At 44.2% G+C, this 24,296-nt stretch overlaps 1 protein-coding gene across 1 annotated transcript; it reads right to left on the minus strand.

The window, feature by feature from the left end:
• Positions 1-15,849: 15,849 nt before the first annotated feature.
• On the minus strand, positions 15,850-23,325 carry LOC131271134 (uncharacterized). The gene is made up of 2 exons (XM_058272520.1): positions 22,276-23,325; positions 15,850-20,070 (listed from the first exon to the last, which is right to left on the minus strand). Exons 1-2 carry the CDS (start codon positions 23,323-23,325, stop codon positions 15,850-15,852), a joined length of 5,271 nt encoding a protein of 1,756 aa, XP_058128503.1.
• Positions 23,326-24,296: the final 971 nt, after the last annotated feature.

Raw genomic sequence — 24,296 nt, forward strand, 5'->3', positions numbered from 1 at the left:
AGAAGGTGCTTAAAGTGACTTTAAAGAGAATGAGACGATGCAAAATGGTGTTTAGAAGGTGCTTAAAGTGACTTTAAAGAGAATGAGACGATGCAAAATGGTGTTTAGAAGGTGCTTAAAGTGACTTTAAAGAGAATGAGACGATGCAAAATGAGGTTTAGAAGGTGGTTAAGGTGACTTTAAAGAGAATGAGACGATGCAAAATGAGGTTTAGAAGGTGCTTAAAGTGACTTTAAAGAGAATGAGACGATGCAAAATGGTGTTTAGAAGGTGCTTAAGGTGACTTTAAAGAGAATGAGACGATGCAAAATGAGGTTTAGAAGGTGCTTAAAGTGACTTTAAAGAGAATGAGACGATGCAAAATGGTGTTTAGAAGGTGCTTAAGGTGACTTTAAAGAGAATGAGACGATGCAAAATGAGGTTTAGAAGGTGCTTAAAGTGACTTTAAAGAGAATGAGACGATGCAAAATGGTGTTTAGAAGGTGCTTAAAGTGACTTTAAAGAGAATGAGACGATGCAAAATGGTGTTTAGAAGGTGCTTAAAGTGACTTTAAAGAGAATGAGACGATGCAAAATGGTGTTTAGAAGGTGCTTAAAGTGACTTTAAAGAGAATGAGACGATGCAAAACGAGGTTTAGAAGGTGCTTAAGGTGACTTTAAAGAGAATGAGACGATGCAAAATGAGGTTTAGAAGGTGCCTAAAGTGACTTTAAAGAGAATGAGACGATGCAAAATGGTGTTTAGAAGGTGCTTAAGGTGACTTTAAAGAGAATGAGACGATGCAAAATGAGGTTTAGAAGGTGCTTAAAGTGACTTTAAAGAGAATGAGACGATGCAAAATGAGGTTTAGAAGGTGCTTAAAGTGACTTTAAAGAGAATGAGACGATGCAAAATGGTGTTTAGAAGGTGCTTAAGGTGACTTTAAAGAGAATGAGACGATGCAAAATGAGGTTTAGAAGGTGCTTAAAGTGACTTTAAAGAGAATGAGACGATGCAAAATGAGGTTTAGAAGGTGCTTAAAGTGACTTTAAAGAGAATGAGACGATGCAAAATGAGGTTTAGAAGGTGCTTAAGGTGACTTTAAAGAGAATGAGACGATGCAAAATGAGGTTTAGAAGGTGCTTAAAGTGACTTTAAAGAGAATGAGACGATGCAAAATGAGGTTTAGAAGGTGCTTAAAGTGACTTTAAAGAGAATGAGACGATGCAAAATGGTGTTTAGAAGGTGCTTAAAGTGACTTTAAAGAGAATGAGACGATGCAAAATGAGGTTTAGAAGGTGCTTAAAGTGACTTTAAAGAGAATGAGACGATGCAAAATGGTGTTTAGAAGGTGCTTAAGGTGACTTTAAAGAGAATGAGACGATGCAAAATGGTGTTTAGAAGGTGCTTAAGGTGACTTTAAAGAGAATGAGACGATGCAAAATGGTCTTTAGAAGGTGCTTAAAGTGACTTTAAAGAGAATGAGACGATGCAAAATGAGGTTTAGAAGGTGCTTAAGGTGACTTTAAAGAGAATGAGACGATGCAAAATGAGGTTTAGAAGGTGCTTAAAGTGACTTTAAAGAGAATGAGACGATGCAAAATGGTGTTTAGAAGGTGCTTAAGGTGACTTTAAAGAGAATGAGACGATGCAAAATGAGGTTTAGAAGGTGCTTAAAGTGACTTTAAAGAGAATGAGACGATGCAAAATGGTGTTTAGAAGGTGCTTAAGGTGACTTTAAAGAGAATGAGACGATGCAAAATGAGGTTTTGAAGGTGCTTAAAGTGACTTTAAAGAGAATGAGACGATGCAAAATGGTGTTTAGAAGGTGCTTAAGGTGACTTTAAAGAGAATGAGACGATGCAAAATGAGGTTTAGAAGGTGCTTAAAGTGACTTTAAAGAGAATGAGACGATGCAAAATGGTGTTTAGAAGGTGCTTAAAGTGACTTTAAAGAGAATGAGACGATGCAAAATGGTGTTTAGAAGGTGCTTAAAGTGACTTTAAAGAGAATGAGACGATGCAAAATGGTGTTTAGAAGGTGCTTAAAGTGACTTTAAAGAGAATGAGACGATGCAAAATGAGGTTTAGAAGGTGCTTAAGGTGACTTTAAAGAGAATGAGACGATGCAAAATGAGGTTTAGAAGGTGCTTAAAGTGACTTTAAAGAGAATGAGACGATGCAAAATGGTGTTTAGAAGGTGCTTAAAGTGACTTTAAAGAGAATGAGACGATGCAAAATGAGGTTTAGAAGGTGCTTAAAGTGACTTTAAAGAGAATGAGACGATGCAAAATGGTGTTTAGAAGGTGCTTAAGGTGACTTTAAAGAGAATGAGACGATGCAAAATGAGGTTTAGAAGGTGCTTAAAGTGACTTTAAAGAGAATGAGACGATGCAAAATGGTGTTTAGAAGGTGCTTAAGGTGACTTTAAAGAGAATGAGACGATGCAAAATGGTGTTTAGAAGGTGCTTAAGGTGACTTTAAAGAGAATGAGACGATGCAAAATGAGGTTTAGAAGGTGCTTAAAGTGACTTTAAAGAGAATGAGACGATGCAAAATGGTGTTTAGAAGGTGCTTAAGGTGACTTTAAAGAGAATGAGACGATGCAAAATGGTGTTTAGAAGGTGCTTAAGGTGACTTTAAAGAGAATGAGACGATGCAAAATGAGGTTTAGAAGGTGCTTAAAGTGACTTTAAAGAGAATGAGACGATGCAAAATGGTGTTTAGAAGGTGCTTAAGGTGACTTTAAAGAGAATGAGACGATGCAAAATGAGGTTTAGAAGGTGCTTAAAGTGACTTTAAAGAGAATGAGACGATGCAAAATGGTGTTTAGAAGGTGCTTAAAGTGACTTTAAAGAGAATGAGACGATGCAAAATGGTGTTTAGAAGGTGCTTAAGGTGACTTTAAAGAGAATGAGACGATGCAAAATGAGGTTTAGAAGGTGCTTAAAGTGACTTTAAAGAGAATGAGACGATGCAAAATGGTGTTTAGAAGGTGCTTAAGGTGACTTTAAAGAGAATGAGACAATGCAAAATGGTGTTTAGAAGGTGCTTAAGGTGACTTTAAAGAGAATGAGACGATGCAAAATGAGGTTTAGAAGGTGCTTAAAGTGACTTTAAAGAGAATGAGACGATGCAAAATGGTGTTTAGAAGGTGCTTAAGGTGACTTTAAAGAGAATGAGACGATGCAAAATGAGGTTGAGAAGGTGCTTAAAGTGACTTTAAAGAGAATGAGACGATTCAAAATGAGGTTTAGAAGGTGCTTAAAGTGACTTTAAAGAGAATGAGACGATGCAAAATGGTGTTTAGAAGGTGCTTAAGGTGACTTTAAAGAGAATGAGACGATGCAAAATGAAGTTTAGAAGGTGCTTAAAGTGACTTTAAAGAGAATGAGACGATGCAAAATGGTGTTTAGAAGGTGCTTAAAGTGACTTTAAAGAGAATGAGACGATGCAAAATGAGGTTTAGAAGGTGCTTAAAGTGACTTTAAAGAGAATGAGACGATGCAAAATGGTGTTTAGAAGGTGCTTAAGGTGACTTTAAAGAGAATGAGACGATGCAAAATGGTGTTTAGAAGGTGCTTAAAGTGACTTTAAAGAGAATGAGACGATGCAAAATGGTGTTTAGAAGGTGCTTAAAGTGACTTTAAAGAGAATGAGACGATGCAAAATGGTGTTTAGAAGGTGCTTAAAGTGACTTTAAAGAGAATGAGACGATGCAAAATGAGGTTTAGAAGGTGCTTAAAGTGACTTTAAAGAGAATGAGACGATGCAAAATGAGGTTTAGAAGGTGCTTAAAGTGACTTTAAAGAGAATAAGACGATGCAAAATGGTGTTTAGAAGGTGCTTAAAGTGACTTTAAAGAGAATGAGACGATGCAAAATGGTGTTTAGAAGGTGCTTAAAGTGACTTTAAAGAGAATGAGACGATGCAAAATGGTGTTTAGAAGGTGCTTAAAGTGACTTTAAAGAGAATGAGACGATGCAAAATGAAGTTTAGAAGGTGCTTAAAGTGACTTTAAAGAGAATGAGACGATGCAAAATGGTGTTTAGAAGGTGCTTAAAGTGACTTTAAAGAGAATGAGACGATGCAAAATGGTGTTTAGAAGGTGCTTAAGGTGACTTTAAAGAGAATGAGACGATGCAAAATGAGGTTTAGAAGGTGCTTAAGGTGACTTTAAAGAGAATGAGACGATGCAAAATGGTGTTTAGAAGGTGCTTAAGGTGACTTTAAAGAGAATGAGACGATGCAAAATGAGGTTTAGAAGGTGCTTAAAGTGACTTTAAAGAGAATGAGACGATGCAAAATGGTGTTTAGAAGGTGCTTAAGGTGACTTTAAAGAGAATGAGACGATGCAAAATGGTGTTTAGAAGGTGCTTAAAGTGACTTTAAAGAGAATGAGACGATGCAAAATGGTGTTTAGAAGGTGCTTAAAGTGACTTTAAAGAGAATGAGACGATGCAAAATGAGGTTTAGAAGGTGCTTAAAGTGACTTTAAAGAGAATGAGACGATGCAAAATGGTGTTTAGAAGGTGCTTAAAGTGACTTTAAAGAGAATGAGACGATGCAAAATGGTGTTTAGAAGGTGCTTAAAGTGACTTTAAAGAGAATGAGACGATGCAAAATGGTGTTTAGAAGGTGCTTAAGGTGACTTTAAAGAGAATGAGACGATGCAAAATGGTGTTTAGAAGGTGCTTAAAGTGACTTTAAAGAGAATGAGACGATGCAAAATGGTGTTTAGAAGGTGCTTAAAGTGACTTTAAAGAGAATGAGACGATGCAAAATGGTGTTTAGAAGGTGCTTAAAGTGACTTTAAAGAGAATGAGACGATGCAAAATGAGGTTTAGAAGGTGCTTAAAGTGACTTTAAAGAGAATGAGACGATGCAAAATGAGGTTTAGAAGGTGCTTAAAGTGACTTTAAAGAGAATGAGACGATGCAAAATGGTGTTTAGAAGGTGCTTAAGGTGACTTTAAAGAGAATGAGACGATGCAAAATGAGGTTTAGAAGGTGCTTAAGGTGACTTTAAAGAGAATGAGACGATGCAAAATGAGGTTTAGAAGGTCTTTAAGGTGACTTTAAAGAGAATGAGACGATGCAAAATGAGGTTTAGAAGGTGCTTAAAGTGACTTTAAAGAGAATGAGACGATGCAAAATGAGGTTTAGAAGGTGCTTAAAGTGACTTTAAAGAGAATGAGACGATGCAAAATGGTGTTTAGAAGGTGCTTAAAGTGACTTTAAAGAGAATGAGACGATGCAAAATGAGGTTTAGAAGGTGCTTAAAGTGACTTTAAAGAGAATGAGACGATGCAAAATGGTGTTTAGAAGGTGCTTAAGGTGACTTTAAAGAGAATGAGACGATGCAAAATGGTGTTTAGAAGGTGCTTAAGGTGACTTTAAAGAGAATGAGACGATGCAAAATGGTCTTTAGAAGGTGCTTAAAGTGACTTTAAAGAGAATGAGACGATGCAAAATGAGGTTTAGAAGGTGCTTAAGGTGACTTTAAAGAGAATGAGACGATGCAAAATGAGGTTTAGAAGGTGCTTAAAGTGACTTTAAAGAGAATGAGACGATGCAAAATGGTGTTTAGAAGGTGCTTAAGGTGACTTTAAAGAGAATGAGACGATGCAAAATGAGGTTTAGAAGGTGCTTAAAGTGACTTTAAAGAGAATGAGACGATGCAAAATGGTGTTTAGAAGGTGCTTAAGGTGACTTTAAAGAGAATGAGACGATGCAAAATGAGGTTTAGAAGGTGCTTAAAGTGACTTTAAAGAGAATGAGACGATGCAAAATGGTGTTTAGAAGGTGCTTAAGGTGACTTTAAAGAGAATGAGACGATGCAAAATGAGGTTTAGAAGGTGCTTAAAGTGACTTTAAAGAGAATGAGACGATGCAAAATGGTGTTTAGAAGGTGCTTAAAGTGACTTTAAAGAGAATGAGACGATGCAAAATGGTGTTTAGAAGGTGCTTAAAGTGACTTTAAAGAGAATGAGACGATGCAAAATGGTGTTTAGAAGGTGCTTAAAGTGACTTTAAAGAGAATGAGACGATGCAAAATGAGGTTTAGAAGGTGCTTAAGGTGACTTTAAAGAGAATGAGACGATGCAAAATGAGGTTTAGAAGGTGCTTAAAGTGACTTTAAAGAGAATGAGACGATGCAAAATGGTGTTTAGAAGGTGCTTAAGGTGACTTTAAAGAGAATGAGACGATGCAAAATGAGGTTTAGAAGGTGCTTAAAGTGACTTTAAAGAGAATGAGACGATGCAAAATGAGGTTTAGAAGGTGCTTAAAGTGACTTTAAAGAGAATGAGACGATGCAAAATGGTGTTTAGAAGGTGCTTAAGGTGACTTTAAAGAGAATGAGACGATGCAAAATGAGGTTTAGAAGGTGCTTAAAGTGACTTTAAAGAGAATGAGACGATGCAAAATGAGGTTTAGAAGGTGCTTAAAGTGACTTTAAAGAGAATGAGACGATGCAAAATGAGGTTTAGAAGGTGCTTAAGGTGACTTTAAAGAGAATGAGACGATGCAAAATGGTGTTTAGAAGGTGCTTAAAGTGACTTTAAAGAGAATGAGACGATGCAAAATGGTGTTTAGAAGGTGCTTAAAGTGACTTTAAAGAGAATGAGACGATGCAAAATGAGGTTTAGAAGGTGCTTAAAGTGACTTTAAAGAGAATGAGACGATGCAAAATGGTGTTTAGAAGGTGCTTAAGGTGACTTTAAAGAGAATGAGACGATGCAAAATGAGGTTTAGAAGGTGCTTAAAGTGACTTTAAAGAGAATGAGACGATGCAAAATGGTGTTTAGAAGGTGCTTAAAGTGACTTTAAAGAGAATGAGACGATGCAAAATGAGGTTTAGAAGGTGCTTAAAGTGACTTTAAAGAGAATGAGACGATGCAAAATGGTGTTTAGAAGGTGCTTAAAGTGACTTTAAAGAGAATGAGACGATGCAAAATGGTGTTTAGAAGGTGCTTAAAGTGACTTTAAAGAGAATGAGACGATGCAAAATGGTGTTTAGAAGGTGCTTAAGGTGACTTTAAAGAGAATGAGACGATGCAAAATGGTGTTTAGAAGGTGCTTAAAGTGACTTTAAAGAGAATGAGACGATGCAAAATGGTGTTTAGAAGGTGCTTAAAGTGACTTTAAAGAGAATGAGACGATGCAAAATGGTGTTTAGAAGGTGCTTAAAGTGACTTTAAAGAGAATGAGACGATGCAAAATGAGGTTTAGAAGGTGCTTAAAGTGACTTTAAAGAGAATGAGACGATGCAAAATGAGGTTTAGAAGGTGCTTAAAGTGACTTTAAAGAGAATGAGACGATGCAAAATGGTGTTTAGAAGGTGCTTAAGGTGACTTTAAAGAGAATGAGACGATGCAAAATGAGGTTTAGAAGGTGCTTAAAGTGACTTTAAAGAGAATGAGACGATGCAAAATGAGGTTTAGAAGGTCTTTAAGGTGACTTTAAAGAGAATGAGACGATGCAAAATGAGGTTTAGAAGGTGCTTAAAGTGACTTTAAAGAGAATGAGACGATGCAAAATGAGGTTTAGAAGGTGCTTAAAGTGACTTTAAAGAGAATGAGACGATGCAAAATGGTGTTTAGAAGGTGCTTAAAGTGACTTTAAAGAGAATGAGACGATGCAAAATGAGGTTTAGAAGGTGCTTAAAGTGACTTTAAAGAGAATGAGACGATGCAAAATGGTGTTTAGAAGGTGCTTAAGGTGACTTTAAAGAGAATGAGACGATGCAAAATGGTGTTTAGAAGGTGCTTAAGGTGACTTTAAAGAGAATGAGACGATGCAAAATGGTCTTTAGAAGGTGCTTAAAGTGACTTTAAAGAGAATGAGACGATGCAAAATGAGGTTTAGAAGGTGCTTAAGGTGACTTTAAAGAGAATGAGACGATGCAAAATGAGGTTTAGAAGGTGCTTAAAGTGACTTTAAAGAGAATGAGACGATGCAAAATGGTGTTTAGAAGGTGCTTAAGGTGACTTTAAAGAGAATGAGACGATGCAAAATGAGGTTTAGAAGGTGCTTAAAGTGACTTTAAAGAGAATGAGACGATGCAAAATGGTGTTTAGAAGGTGCTTAAGGTGACTTTAAAGAGAATGAGACGATGCAAAATGAGGTTTAGAAGGTGCTTAAAGTGACTTTAAAGAGAATGAGACGATGCAAAATGGTGTTTAGAAGGTGCTTAAGGTGACTTTAAAGAGAATGAGACGATGCAAAATGAGGTTTAGAAGGTGCTTAAAGTGACTTTAAAGAGAATGAGACGATGCAAAATGGTGTTTAGAAGGTGCTTAAAGTGACTTTAAAGAGAATGAGACGATGCAAAATGGTGTTTAGAAGGTGCTTAAAGTGACTTTAAAGAGAATGAGACGATGCAAAATGGTGTTTAGAAGGTGCTTAAAGTGACTTTAAAGAGAATGAGACGATGCAAAATGAGGTTTAGAAGGTGCTTAAGGTGACTTTAAAGAGAATGAGACGATGCAAAATGAGGTTTAGAAGGTGCTTAAAGTGACTTTAAAGAGAATGAGACGATGCAAAATGGTGTTTAGAAGGTGCTTAAGGTGACTTTAAAGAGAATGAGACGATGCAAAATGAGGTTTAGAAGGTGCTTAAAGTGACTTTAAAGAGAATGAGACGATGCAAAATGAGGTTTAGAAGGTGCTTAAAGTGACTTTAAAGAGAATGAGACGATGCAAAATGGTGTTTAGAAGGTGCTTAAGGTGACTTTAAAGAGAATGAGACGATGCAAAATGAGGTTTAGAAGGTGCTTAAAGTGACTTTAAAGAGAATGAGACGATGCAAAATGAGGTTTAGAAGGTGCTTAAAGTGACTTTAAAGAGAATGAGACGATGCAAAATGAGGTTTAGAAGGTGCTTAAGGTGACTTTAAAGAGAATGAGACGATGCAAAATGGTGTTTAGAAGGTGCTTAAAGTGACTTTAAAGAGAATGAGACGATGCAAAATGAGGTTTAGAAGGTGCTTAAAGTGACTTTAAAGAGAATGAGACGATGCAAAATGGTGTTTAGAAGGTGCTTAAGGTGACTTTAAAGAGAATGAGACGATGCAAAATGGTGTTTAGAAGGTGCTTAAGGTGACTTTAAAGAGAATGAGACGATGCAAAATGGTGTTTAGAAGGTGCTTAAGGTGACTTTAAAGAGAATGAGACGATGCAAAATGAGGTTTAGAAGGTGCTTAAGGTGACTTTAAAGAGAATGAGACGATGCAAAATGAGGTTTAGAAGGTGCTTAAAGTGACTTTAAAGAGAATGAGACGATGCAAAATGGTGTTTAGAAGGTGCTTAAGGTGACTTTAAAGAGAATGAGACGATGCAAAATGAGGTTTAGAAGGTGCTTAAAGTGACTTTAAAGAGAATGAGACGATGCAAAATGAGGTTTAGAAGGTGCTTAAAGTGACTTTAAAGAGAATGAGACGATGCAAAATGGTGTTTAGAAGGTGCTTAAAGTGACTTTAAAGAGAATGAGACGATGCAAAATGGTGTTTAGAAGGTGCTTAAGGTGACTTTAAAGAGAATGAGACGATGCAAAATGAGGTTTAGAAGGTGCTTAAAGTGACTTTAAAGAGAATGAGACGATGCAAAATGGTGTTTAGAAGGTGCTTAAGGTGACTTTAAAGAGAATGAGACGATGCAAAATGAGGTTTAGAAGGTGCTTAAAGTGACTTTAAAGAGAATGAGACGATGCAAAATGGTGTTTAGAAGGTGCTTAAGGTGACTTTAAAGAGAATGAGACGATGCAAAATGAGGTTTAGAAGGTGCTTAAAGTGACTTTAAAGAGAATGAGACGATGCAAAATGGTGTTTAGAAGGTGCTTAAGGTGACTTTAAAGAGAATGAGACGATGCAAAATGAGGTTTAGAAGGTGCTTAAAGTGACTTTAAAGAGAATGAGACGATGCAAAATGAGGTTTAGAAGGTGCTTAAGGTGACTTTAAAGAGAATGAGACGATGCAAAATGAGGTTTAGAAGGTGCTTAAAGTGACTTTAAAGAGAATGAGACGATGCAAAATGGTGTTTAGAAGGTGCTTAAGGTGACTTTAAAGAGAATGAGACGATGCAAAATGAGGTTTAGAAGGTGCTTAAAGTGACTTTAAAGAGAATGAGACGATGCAAAATGAGGTTTAGAAGGTGCTTAAAGTGACTTTAAAGAGAATGAGACGATGCAAAATGGTGTTTAGAAGGTGCTTAAGGTGACTTTAAAGAGAATGAGACGATGCAAAATGAGGTTTAGAAGGTGCTTAAAGTGACTTTAAAGAGAATGAGACGATGCAAAATGGTGTTTAGAAGGTGCTTAAAGTGACTTTAAAGAGAATGAGACGATGCAAAATGGTGTTTAGAAGGTGCTTAAGGTGACTTTAAAGAGAATGAGACGATGCAAAATGAGGTTTAGAAGGTGCTTAAAGTGACTTTAAAGAGAATGAGACGATGCAAAATGAGGTTTAGAAGGTGCTTAAAGTGACTTTAAAGAGAATGAGACGATGCAAAATGGTGTTTAGAAGGTGCTTAAGGTGACTTTAAAGAGAATGAGACGATGCAAAATGGTGTTTAGAAGGTGCTTAAGGTGACTTTAAAGAGAATGAGACGATGCAAAATGGTGTTTAGAAGGTGCTTAAGGTGACTTTAAAGAGAATGAGACGATGCAAAATGAGGTTTAGAAGGTGCTTAATGTGACTTTAAAGAGAATGAGACGATGCAAAATGGTGTTTAGAAGGTGCTTAAGGTGACTTTAAAGAGAATGAGACGATGCAAAATGAGGTTTAGAAGGTGCTTAAAGTGACTTTAAAGAGAATGAGACGATGCAAAATGGTGTTTAGAAGGTGCTTAAAGTGACTGTAAAGAGAATGAGACGATGCAAAATGGTGTTTAGAAGGTGCTTAAAGTGACTTTAAAGAGAATGAGACGATGCAAAATGGTGTTTAGAAGGTGCTTAAGGTGACTTTAAAGAGAATGAGACGATGCAAAATGAGGTTTAGAAGGTGCTTAAGGTGACTTTAAAGAGAATGAGACGATGCAAAATGAGGTTTAGAAGGTGCTTAAAGTGACTTTAAAGAGAATGAGACGATGCAAAATGGTGTTTAGAAGGTGCTTAAGGTGACTTTAAAGAGAATGAGACGATGCAAAATGAGGTTTAGAAGGTGCTTAAAGTGACTTTAAAGAGAATGAGACGATGCAAAATGGTGTTTAGAAGGTGCTTAAGGTGACTTTAAAGAGAATGAGACGATGCAAAATGAGGTTTAGAAGGTGCTTAAAGTGACTTTAAAGAGAATGAGACGATGCAAAATGGTGTTTAGAAGGTGCTTAAGGTGACTTTAAAGAGAATGAGACGATGCAAAATGAGGTTTAGAAGGTGCTTAAAGTGACTTTAAAGAGAATGAGACGATGCAAAATGAGGTTTAGAAGGTGCTTAAGGTGACTTTAAAGAGAATGAGACGATGCAAAATGAGGTTTAGAAGGTGCTTAAAGTGACTTTAAAGAGAATGAGACGATGCAAAATGGTGTTTAGAAGGTGCTTAAGGTGACTTTAAAGAGAATGAGACGATGCAAAATGAGGTTTAGAAGGTGCTTAAGGTGACTTTAAAGAGAATGAGACGATGCAAAATGGTCTTTAGAAGGTGCTTAAAGTGACTTTAAAGAGAATGAGACGATGCAAAATGAGGTTTAGAAGGTGCTTAAGGTGACTTTAAAGAGAATGAGACGATGCAAAATGAGGTTTAGAAGGTGCTTAAAGTGACTTTAAAGAGAATGAGACGATGCAAAATGGTGTTTAGAAGGTGCTTAAGGTGACTTTAAAGAGAATGAGACGATGCAAAATGAGGTTTAGAAGGTGCTTAAAGTGACTTTAAAGAGAATGAGACGATGCAAAATGGTGTTTAGAAGGTGCTTAAGGTGACTTTAAAGAGAATGAGACGATGCAAAATGAGGTTTAGAAGGTGCTTAAAGTGACTTTAAAGAGAATGAGACGATGCAAAATGGTGTTTAGAAGGTGCTTAAGGTGACTTTAAAGAGAATGAGACGATGCAAAATGAGGTTTAGAAGGTGCTTAAAGTGACTTTAAAGAGAATGAGACGATGCAAAATGGTGTTTAGAAGGTGCTTAAAGTGACTTTAAAGAGAATGAGACGATGCAAAATGGTGTTTAGAAGGTGCTTAAAGTGACTTTAAAGAGAATGAGACGATGCAAAATGGTGTTTAGAAGGTGCTTAAAGTGACTTTAAAGAGAATGAGACGATGCAAAATGAGGTTTAGAAGGTGCTTAAGGTGACTTTAAAGAGAATGAGACGATGCAAAATGAGGTTTAGAAGGTGCTTAAAGTGACTTTAAAGAGAATGAGACGATGCAAAATGGTGTTTAGAAGGTGCTTAAGGTGACTTTAAAGAGAATGAGACGATGCAAAATGAGGTTTAGAAGGTGCTTAAAGTGACTTTAAAGAGAATGAGACGATGCAAAATGAGGTTTAGAAGGTGCTTAAAGTGACTTTAAAGAGAATGAGACGATGCAAAATGGTGTTTAGAAGGTGCTTAAGGTGACTTTAAAGAGAATGAGACGATGCAAAATGAGGTTTAGAAGGTGCTTAAAGTGACTTTAAAGAGAATGAGACGATGCAAAATGAGGTTTAGAAGGTGCTTAAAGTGACTTTAAAGAGAATGAGACGATGCAAAATGAGGTTTAGAAGGTGCTTAAGGTGACTTTAAAGAGAATGAGACGATGCAAAATGAGGTTTAGAAGGTGCTTAAAGTGACTTTAAAGAGAATGAGACGATGCAAAATGAGGTTTAGAAGGTGCTTAAAGTGACTTTAAAGAGAATGAGACGATGCAAAATGGTGTTTAGAAGGTGCTTAAAGTGACTTTAAAGAGAATGAGACGATGCAAAATGGTCTTTAGAAGGTGCTTAAGGTGACTTTAAAGAGAATGAGACGATGCAAAATGAGGTTTAGAAGGTGCTTAAAGTGACTTTAAAGAGAATGAGACGATGCAAAATGAGGTTTAGAAGGTGCTTAAAGTGACTTTAAAGAGAATGAGACGATGCAAAATGAGGTTTAGAAGGTGCTTAAAGTGACTTTAAAGAGAATGAGACGATGCAAAATGAGGTTTAGAAGGTGCTTAAAGTGACTTTAAAGAGAATGAGACGATGCAAAATGGTGTTTAGAAGGTGCTTAAAGTGACTTTAAAGAGAATGAGACGATGCAAAATGAGGTTTAGAAGGTGCTTAAAGTGACTTTAAAGAGAATGAGACGATGCAAAATGAGGTTTAGAAGGTGCTTAAAGTGACTTTAAAGAGAATGAGACGATGCAAAATGAGGTTTAGAAGGTGCTTAAAGTGACTTTAAAGAGAATGAGACGATGCAAAATGGTGTTTAGAAGGTGCTTAAGGTGACTTTAAAGAGAATGAGACGATGCAAAATGAGGTTTAGAAGGTGCTTAAAGTGACTTTAAAGAGAATGAGACGATGCAAAATGGTGTTTAGAAGGTGCTTAAGGTGACTTTAAAGAGAATGAGACGATGCAAAATGGTGTTTAGAAGGTGCTTAAAGTGACTTTAAAGAGAATGAGACGATGCAAAATGGTGTTTAGAAGGTGCTTAAGGTGACTTTAAAGAGAATGAGACGATGCAAAATGGTCTTTAGAAGGTGCTTAAAGTGACTTTAAAGAGAATGAGACGATGCAAAATGAGGTTTAGAAGGTGCTTAAGGTGACTTTAAAGAGAATGAGACGATGCAAAATGAGGTTTAGAAGGTGCTTAAAGTGACTTTAAAGAGAATGAGACGATGCAAAATGAGGTTTAGAAGGTGCTTAAAGTGACTTTAAAGAGAATGAGACGATGCAAAATGGTGTTTAGAAGCTGCTTAAAGTGACTTTAAAGAGAATGAGACGATGCAAAATGAGGTTTAGAAGGTGCTTAAAGTGACTTTAAAGAGAATGAGACGATGCAAAATGGTGTTTAGAAGGTGCTTAAGGTGACTTTAAAGAGAATGAGACGATGCAAAATGGTGTTTAGAAGGTGCTTAAGGTGACTTTAAAGAGAATGAGACGATGCAAAATGGTCTTTAGAAGGTGCTTAAAGTGACTTTAAAGAGAATGAGACGATGCAAAATGAGGTTTAGAAGGTGCTTAAAGTGACTTTAAAGAGAATGAGACGATGCAAAATGAGGTTTAGAAGGTGCTTAAAGTGACTTTAAAGAGAATGAGACGATGCAAAATGGTGTTTAGAAGGTGCTTAAGGTGACTTTAAAGAGAATGAGACGATGCAAAATGAGGTTTAGAAGGTGCTTAAAGTGACTTTAAAGAGAATGAGACGATGCAAAATGGTGTTTAGAAGGTGCTTAAGGTGACTTTAAAGAGAATGAGACGATGCAAAATGAGGTTTAGAAGGTGCTTAAAGTGACTTTAAAGAGAATGAGACGATGCAAAATGGTGTTTAGAAGGTGCTTAAAGTGACTTTAAAGAGAATGAGACGATGCAAAATGGTGTTTAGAAGGTGCTTAAAGTGACTTTAAAGAGAATGAGACGATGCAAAATGGTGTTTAGAAGGTGCTTAAAGTGACTTTAAAGAGAATGAGACGATGCAAAATGAGGTTTAGAAGGTGCTTAAGGTGACTTTAAAGAGAATGAGACGATGCAAAATGAGGTTTAGAAGGTGCTTAAAGTGACTTTAAAGAGAATGAGACGATGCAAAATGGTGTTTAGAAGGTGCTTAAGGTGACTTTAAAGAGAATGAGACGATGCAAAATGAGGTTTAGAAGGTGCTTAAAGTGACTTTAAAGAGAATGAGACGATGCAAAATGAGGTTTAGAAGGTGCTTAAAGTGACTTTAAAGAGAATGAGACGATGCAAAATGGTGTTTAGAAGGTGCTTAAGGTGACTTTAAAGAGAATGAGACGATGCAAAATGAGGTTTAGAAGGTGCTTAAAGTGACTTTAAAGAGAATGAGACGATGCAAAATGGTGTTTAGAAGGTGCTTAAAGTGACTTTAAAGAGAATGAGACGATGCAAAATGGTGTTTAGAAGGTGCTTAAGGTGACTTTAAAGAGAATGAGACGATGCAAAATGAGGTTTAGAAGGTGCTTAAAGTGACTTTAAAGAGAATGAGACGATGCAAAATGGTGTTTAGAAGGTGCTTAAGGTGACTTTAAAGAGAATGAGACGATGCAAAATGGTGTTTAGAAGGTGCTTAAGGTGACTTTAAAGAGAATGAGACGATGCAAAATGAGGTTTAGAAGGTGCTTAATGTGACTTTAAAGAGAATAAGACGATGCAAAATGGTGTTTAGAAGGTGCTTAAGGTGACTTTAAAGAGAATGAGACGATGCAAAATGAGGTTGAGAAGGTGCTTGTTCTCGCACGTAGCGATGGGCGAGTGTTTTGCACGTAGCGAAAGCGAATGTTTTGCACGAAGCTAAAGCGAATGTTTTGCACGAAGCTAGAGCGAATGTTTTGCACGAAGAATTCACACGTTGTAATTACTAGGTTAAAAAGGAACTTTATTTGCACCTTTTAATTAGATTGGCACGTAGCAGCTTGTTACTCGTAGGTATACGTAAGAAAAGCGAGAGAGCCCGTCGATCCGTTGATCGACGGTTTTATAGGTGTCATCGCTCCCCTCCACTTCCCTATGCGTGGGAGAGTTGCCCGTAGCGAAAGCTCTCCCACGCGCTCTCTCCTGTGACGTACCAGCACGCGGTGATAAGCTGACATTCCAGCACGCGGTCTGGCACGTCACACGATCTTCCGGGTCATGGAGGGGATTTGCCATAATTGATATGCGCTTATCGCATGATCGCGCGGATGACGTGATTGATCATGCGCTTATCGCATGATCGCGCGGATGACATAATTGTTTCGATTATAACGCGATTATTTCCCACAACCATTCCTCCCCCCTTTGGGACGCAGGCGACCGTCCCAAATTCCGCACGTAGGTGGTGGGTCGTCCTCATGCTCAGGGGTCGTCGGCGGCACGTAGCCAGGAGTCGAGTCAGGAGGACACTGCGCTGCTGATCCCTCAAGTTGTTCGTTTGGCGCTGCGTCGGATACGGAAGAGTCAGGTGCGCCCGAATGCTCCTTGGATACTTCCGTTTCAGCGGCCTCAACTGGGAGGGGTGCCAACAGCCTCACGTTGCGCTTGTAGATGCCGCTGCTTGTTCGTATGTCAGCGACACGTACGATGCCGTCGGGTCCCACGTAGGTTTTGACGACCAGGCCCATGGGCCATCGTCCAACGGGTAGGTTGTCATCACCGACTAGCACGATCTGGCCCGTCTGCAAGTTTGTAGTGCGTTTCGTCCACTTCGCACTACAACGCAACTGAGCAAGGTACTCAGTTCGCCAACGGGACCAGAATTGCTGAGCGAGTTTCTGGACTCGCTTCCAGCGAGTTTTGACACCGACCGTGTCATCGTCTCCAAGCGGGGCAGGAGTGGTGAATGATGCTCGTCCGATGAGGAAGTGCGCAGGGGTAAGTGCCTCTACCGATTCCGGACTGGAGTGGATTGCGGTGAGCGGCCTGGAGTTGAGAATGGCCGAAATTTGGTAGAGTAACGTCTGTAGCTCTACCAAGTTCAGCTGGGCTCCCTTTGCGGCGGCCTTGAACAATCGTTTTGCCACCTTGATGTTGGCCTCCCAAAGCTCTCCGAAGTTTGGGCTCCTGGGAGGGATAAACGAGAAACGAATTCCACTGTCCGCTGCCAAGCTCACCACTTCGTCCTGGAATTCCCGGTTGTTGTGAGTCTTGCGAAGCAGGGTCAATTCTCTGGCAGCTCCCACGAAGTTGCGGCCGTTGTCGGAGTAGATCGTGTCAGGTCTTCCACGTAGGGACACGAATCGTAATAGAGCTGAGATGAACGCCGATGTCGACTGATCTTCCACTACCTCCAAGTGCGTGGCCTTCGTAGTGAAACACACGAAGATACAAACGTAGACCGTTCTACGCTTGCCTGATCGAGCATTTGAAACGATTTCGAAGGGGCCACACAGGTCCACGCCGGTGTGGGTGAAGGCGGGAGACACGTTGACGCGAGCCGACGGCAGCTGTCCCATCTGCTGGGCGTATTGTCTTGGGCGCGCTCGGGCACAAATTACGCATCTCGAGGTTACCCCGACGACTGTTCTTCGCAGGTCTCGCATCCAGAATCTCGCACGGAATTCGGCCATGATCAGCTCAGTTCCCGCATGGAAATTGTGCTCGTGCAAATGGCGGATGATTACGCGGGAGAAGGGATGCGACTTTGGTACTAGGAAAGGAACCTTGGCTTCGTCAGCCAGATCCGAGTTTCCTAGTCGTCCCCGTACGCAGATGATCTTATCCCTTACTATTGGGTCGAGGTGCTGCATCGAACCTTTGGGCGTAACTGACCCGGAGTCTTGCATCTCCTTGACCTCATTGGGAAAGCACGTAGCTTGCATCACCCGTACTATCAGTTGGAGTCCGTACTCCAATTCGTCGAGCTGAAGGGGTCCTGATTTTTTCTCCACGGAGGATGAGGGTGCGCGTAAGTTAAAGATTGCTCTACCGAGCCACGCGAAATGTCGTCTTGTCATGATGAACGAGTTGTGGTGCTTGTACTGGGATAACAAGTCATCACAATCGTTCCCCACCATGGCCGTCAACAATAGAGGAGCGTCGACAGCTTCCTCCAACGCAGTCACGTAGTTTAGTTGAGGCATAACTGGCCTTTCATCATTGACTATGAAACTCGGTCCGTTCAGCCAAAAACTCGCAGTCTCGCTGTTTATGAGCTTGTTGGCAGGAAGTCCTCTGGACACGAGGTCTGCTGGGTTGAGTTTCGTCGGCACGTAGCTCCAATCCAGACGATTCGTGGCAGCGTGAATTTTCTCCACCCGGTTCTTAACGTAGACTCCCCACTTGGTGTTGTCGGAACGTATCCAAGCCAGTACCACCTGAGAGTCAGTCCACCAACGAGTTTGGCTTATCCGGGTGCCAAAGGCGTCCTTTATTTTGGCATAAAGGCGAGCTAGGAGCAGAGCTCCTTGCAGTTCGAGTCGCGGCAAAGTCACCTCTTCGATGGGTGCCAATCGCGACCTGGAGCACAGCAACCGAGATTGCGGGTTTCCTTCACCGTCCAGAAAGCGAAGGTAAATGGCGCATCCAAAGGCCTTCGTAGATGCGTCGCTGAAGCCGTACATGATCGCGTCCTGAGGTTCGCTGGGCAGCGCCATCCTTGGGATTGGGAGCTGTCTGAGAAGCGGCAGGTGGCTGGCGAATCCGTTCCAGCTTTCGATCATGCGAGGTGATGCGGCTTCATCCCATCCGAAGCCATCTCGCCAGAGGTCTTGTAGCAGAATCTTTCCGGTGACTATCACTGGTTGGAGGATCCCGATAGGATCATACAGCTTGCCAACTTTGGATGCTAAACGTCGTTTCTCCAATGAACCCAAAGGCTCGTAGAACTCATCCTGGACTACGAGCTGGAACGTATCCTCTGTAGGGCACCAAGCCAGGCCGAGCAACTTGATGGCCTGCTTCTCACCAATCTGTACAGTTGTATCGCGGTGTTCCACCGGGATTTTACTGGTGATCTCTGGTGAGTTAGATGCCCACTTTCGCAATGGCATCCCGCGTATGTTGAGTGCTCGCTCGACGCTGGTCATAAGCTCACGTAGCTGCTCGGGAGTCGATGCGCCCAACGAAAGGTTGTCCACGTAGAACGATGATTGGATGGCGTCAGCTGTCTGGGGATCGGAAGTCCGCACTTCTTCCCCGGCTTCGAACAACGCCCTGCAGGCCAAATAAGACGAAGCAGCCTCACCGTACGTAACAGTGAGGAGTCTGAATAGTTGCATCGTGTCCTTTGGCTTGTCGCGCCACAGAATGCACTGCATCCAAGTGTCGGGCTCGGATACCCACACTTGACGGTACATCTTCACGATGTCGGCAGTCGCCACCACGGTTTGAGTACGGAAATCTAGCCAGATTCGGAACAAGTCAGGCTGGATCACGGGTCCTACGGCTTGGAGGTCGTTCAGCGAGATTCCCGTCGTTGATTTCGCGCTGGCGTCGAACACAACGCGTAGTTTTGTGGTAGTCGAGTCTGGCTTGACCACGCAAGAGTGGGGAATCACGTAGCGTACTTTGGGGAGCTCCTCCGTTGATACTGGGCACATGTGGCCCAGCTCTTGGTACTCTCGCATGAACTTTCGATATTCTGCGTAGGTGGGCTCATGGCTGGCGAGACGTCTTTCTAGGGCTAGCAAGCGGCGTCTTGCTTGCCCCATTGAATCTCCCAGCTGGTTTAGCTCCCCCCGTAAGGGAATTTGTACGATGTATCGTCCATCGTCAGCGATGGTGGTATGCTCCTTAAAGTGCGTCTCTAGTTCGTGAGACTTCCAAACCGTGGAGTCGGCGGCATCATTTGGGAGTTCTTCGATTCTCCAGAATCGTTCGAGGATCTCCTTTAGGTCATCGACGCACGTAGCTAGACAACTGTGTTCGTATAGATCGGCTGAAGTCGTGTCACGTAGCATTCCTCCCACGAGCCATCCGAATTTAGAATTCTGGAGGGTCAAGCCATTTGGGAGGCGACGCAGCCCTGTCTTGAGTGCGTCGAAGCATATTCTGGCACCTAAGATAGCGTCGATTGTTCCAGGATGGTAGAATTCCGCATCTGCTAGGAACTTGGCCTCTGGCAGGTCCAATTCGTCTTGTCTGATGGCACGAGCCGGTTGATCACTGAGACCGGGAATCACGAAGAATCCGACATCCTCAGAGCAGCTGCCGTCAATCGACGTAATCTTCGCTCGTATTTGTTGGGTTACTGGGATTTTGCTCCCCACGCCACTCAGCGTCAATCGTGCAGGGTGCATCGCTAATCCAAGACGCTTGACCGCATTCTTGGTGATTGCCTCGATTTGGCTGCCGGAGTCGAGCACGCATCGGATCCGTTGCCACATCCCCATGTTGTCCTGGATGAGTATCGCGACAGTAGCGAGCAGCACGTAGTTGTCCAGTAGCGGGATGTCTTCCGTTTGTGAAATGTCAACCGAGGCACGTCTTGATTGGCAAGAATCGGCAGCAGGATCACTCGATGAATTGGCGCCCGAAAGGGGGTCATTACCATCCTGTGGGGTAGTTTCATCAGGACGAGGCGCAGGACAAGCACGATGATGCAAGGAGCCGGAACGCAGCACGGCGCGGGATCTCCTCGGGATGTTGGATGCATCATGCGGCATACAACAGCTTCTGGATGCAGAATGAATCCGAAGAGGCACGGAGCAGGAACGAGAAGGTGCGGCGCGAACACCAGGCGGCAATTGGCAGGCACTGGGTGGCGCGGCAGTACGAAGAGGCACGGAGCAGGAACGCGGGGCGGCGCGAGCACCAGGCAGAAATAGGCAGGCACTGGGCGGCGCGGCAACACGAAGAGGCACGGAGCAGGAACTAGAAGCGGCGCGAGCAGCAGGCGGCAAGAGGCAGGCACTGGGCGGCGCGGCAACACGAAGAGGCACGGAGCAGGAACTAGAAGCGGCGCAAGCAGCAGGCGGCAAGAGGCAGGCACTGGGCGGCGCGGCAACACGAAGAGGCACGGAGCAGGAACTAGAAGCGGCGCGAGCACCAGGCGACAAGAGGCAGGCACTGGGCGGCGCGGCAACACGAAGAGGCACGGAGCAGGAACGAGAAGCGGCGCGAGCACCAGGCGGCAAGAGGCAGGCACTGGGCGGCGCGGCAACACGAAGAGGCACGGAGCAGGAACTAGAAGCGGCGCAAGCAGCAGGCGGCAAGAGGCAGGCACTGGGCGGCGCGGCAACACGAAGAGGCACGGAGCAGGAACTAGAAGCGGCGCGAGCACCAGGCGGCAAGAGGCAGGCACTGGGCGGCGCGGCAACACGAAGAGGCACGGAGCAGGAACGAGAAGCGGCGCGAGCACCAGGCGGCAAGTGGCAGGCACTGGGCGGCGCGGCAACACGAAGAGGCACGGAGCAGGAACTAGAAGCGGCGCGAGCACCAGGCGGCAAGAGGCAGGCACTGGGCGGCGCGGCAACACGAAGAGGCACGGAGCAGGAACTAGAAGCGGCGCGAGCAGCAGGCGGCAAGAGGCAGGCACTGGGCGGCGCGGCAACACGAAGAGGCACGGAGCAGGAACCGGGCGGCACGGTGACATTTAAAGGAACAGAACGGGCACATACCTGTACGCAGCTTGCGTGACTCAGCAAAGCTTGGACACCGGGCGGCAGACTACAGTCCCTGGGCGTTTCGGCAGCACGAGGAAGCACGGAGCGGGAACGGCGGGGCACGAAACTGGAGTCACTCGGCACGGCGCGGGCACCAGGCGGCAAGCAGCAGGCACTGGGCGGCGCGGTGGCACGAGGAGGCACGGAGCGGGAACGTCGAGGCACGAAGCTGGAGTAACTCGGCACGGCGCGGGCACCAGGCGGCAAGCAGCAGGCACTGGGCGGCGCGGTAGCACGAGGAAGCACGGAGCGGGAACGGCGGGGCACGAAACTGGAGTCACTCGGCACGGCGCGGGCACCAGGCGGCAAGCAGCAGGCACTGGGCGGCGCGGTGGCACGAGGAGGCACGGAGCGGGAACGTCGAGGCACGAAGCTGGAGTAACTCGGCACGGCGCGGGCACCAGGCGGCAGGCAGCAGGCACTGGGCGGCGCGGTAGCACGAGGAAGCACGGAGCTGGAGCGGCGGGGCACGAAGCTGGATTCACTCGGCACGGCGCGGGCACCAGGCGGCAAGCAGCAGGCACTGGGCGGCGCGGTGGCACGAGGAGGCACGGAGCGGGAGCGGCGAGGCACGGAGCTGGAGCGGCGGGGCACGAAGCTGGATTCACTCGGCACGGCGCGGGCACCAGGCGGCAAGCAGCAGGCACTGGGCGGCGCGGTAGCACGAGGAAGCACGGAGCACACACGGGGCACGAAGCACGGGGGGCGAGGCACGGAGCACACGCGAGGACGCACGGAGCACACGCGAGGACGCACGAAGCGGGAACGGCGGGACACGGCACTGGGGTTCGGATGCACGGAGCGGGCGCGGAGTGAGGGCACGGAGTGGGCAAGTCACTCCGGCGTCGGGTCGGAGTGCACGTGGAGCATTGTGTGGTGCTTCTTGCCACACACCTGGCACCTCCGCTCACTCGGGCATGCATTGGCCGGATGGTCCTTCGAGAAGCAGTTCATGCACTTGCGGCGGTCCATAATGTAATTAATGCACTGAATTACGGACCGCGCGCGCAGCTCCGGGCACACCGTCGTCACGTGGCCCGTCCTGTCACACGCGTAACACCGTCGCGTCCCAGCCCCCTGACCCCCCGTTCTTACCTTCGTACTGGTGCTGGCGGGAACGATGGCGGCAGCGGCTGGCTGGGTCGCCGGCGCCCTCCGCGCAGGCCTGGAGGCGATGGCAGCAGGCTTCGGGGTGACGGTTGCAGCTAGCACCGTCCGTGCTGCTCGCTGGTTCGCTCCACGCGCTCGATCCGCATCTTCCTTCCGCTTGGGCTGATAATAAATTTTATTAGCCAGCCCATCCAGCTCGCGACGCAGCTCAACCCACGTAGGGATGAGCTGCTGGTCCGCACGCCGTGTCACGCTCGCAATGGTTTCAGCGTCTAGCTTGTCCATTACGAGCGCGACAATCAGCCCGTCTTCCACCACGGAGGTGGAATCGCCAGCCTCGGCGATCTGGCGGGCTGAGGCCACGGCCGTCTCCACTACGTCGATGACGCGCATCAACGCGTTCGCCGACGGAGAGCTCATCCTGGGCAGTTCGAGGATTTTGCGGATGTGGCCCATAAATGCCACCCGCTTCTTATAAAATCTCTCCTCCAGCTTGGCCCAAGCTTGGGCGAACGGCATTCCGGCGTTTTCGAATGCCTCACAACTGTGCCTCGCGATGTCGCACCGCTCGAGGCATTTTATCAAAAAGGCGAATTTATCGGAGTCCTCCGTAAGTCCGGCCACGCGCTTCTCGAATCGACTCGAGAACGCGGGCCATTCGGAGGGCGAGCCCTCGAACTTGGGCAGTTCTATGCGAGGCAGGTGGTCTGCTCGCGATGGCTGCCCCGCCATCGTGGTGTCCAAAATGGACGGTTTGGAGGCGGCTCCCTCACGGCGCTTGGTTGCAGCCGCCATGGCTGCCGCATAAGCCTCCGTGAAGGGGCCCCTGCGCGGATGGGGGCCGGTGACACTTTCGACGCGCATCAGCGCGGCGTTCCCGTCCCGCCACAGGGACGCCAAGATGTCCACCTTCACGGCGGCCACCTCCGGTTTCATCTTCGCATCGAGGCTTGCGGCCACCTCCTTTACGCTGCCCTCTAGGGCGGTAAGTAGCCGCAAGGCCTCGGCCACGATGTTTTCGATCTCGTTATTCATACTTAAGTCGTGACAGAATTTTGCACTTAGCACTTTTCACGTTATCACGTCGGGGTCACCAAAATGTTCTCGCACGTAGCGATGGGCGAGTGTTTTGCACGTAGCGAAAGCGAATGTTTTGCACGAAGCTAAAGCGAATATTTTGCACGAAGCTAGAGCGAATGTTTTGCACGAAGAATTCACACGTTGTAATTACTAGGTTAAAAAGGAACTTTATTTGCACCTTTTAATTAGATTGGCACGTAGCAGCTTGTTACTCGTAGGTATACGTAAGAAAAGCGAGAGAGCCCGTCGATCCGTTGATCGACGGTTTTATAGGTGTCATCGCTCCCCTCCACTTCCCTATGCGTGGGAGAGTTGCCCGTAGCGAAAGCTCTCCCACGCGCTCTCTCCTGTGACGTACCAGCACGCGGTGATAAGCTGACATTCCAGCACGCGGTCTGGCACGTCACACGATCTTCCGGGTCATGGAGGGGATTTGCCATAATTGATATGCGCTTATCGCATGATCGCGCGGATGACGTGATTGATCATGCGCTTATCGCATGATCGCGCGGATGACATAATTGTTTCGATTATAACGCGATTATTTCCCACAACCAGTGCTTAAAGTGACTTTAAAGAGAATGAGACGATGCAAAATGAGGTTTAGAAGGTGCTTAAAGTGACTTTAAAGAGAATGAGACGATGCAAAATGGTGTTTAGAAGGTGCTTAAAGTGACTTTAAAGAGAATGAGACGATGCAAAATGGTCTTTAGAAGGTGCTTAAAGTGACTTTAAAGAGAATGAGACGATGCAAAATGGTGTTTAGAAGGTGCTTAAGGTGACTTTAAAGAGAATGAGACGATGCAAAATGAGGTTTAGAAGGTGCTTAAAGTGACTTTAAAGAGAATGAGACGATGCAAAATGGTGTTTAGAAGGTGCTTAAAGTGACTTTAAAGAGAATGAGACGATGCAAAATGGTGTTTAGA

Source organism: Anopheles coustani, unplaced genomic scaffold (genome assembly GCF_943734705.1).
Source record: "Anopheles coustani unplaced genomic scaffold, idAnoCousDA_361_x.2 U_15, whole genome shotgun sequence".
NCBI lineage: Eukaryota > Metazoa > Arthropoda > Insecta > Diptera > Culicidae > Anopheles > Anopheles coustani.

What these genes read in the sequence shown, in the direction of transcription:
- LOC131271134 (XM_058272520.1), bottom strand. Translation starts at nt 23,325, where the DNA reads ATGAATAACGAGATCGAAAACATCGTGGCCGAGGCCTTGCGGCTACTT. An exon ending in CCGCCAGCACCAGTACGAAG is followed by an intron (nt 20,071 to 22,275) that starts GTAAGAACGGGG and finishes ACTACCCCACAG; the next exon opens with GATGGTAATGACCCCCTTTC.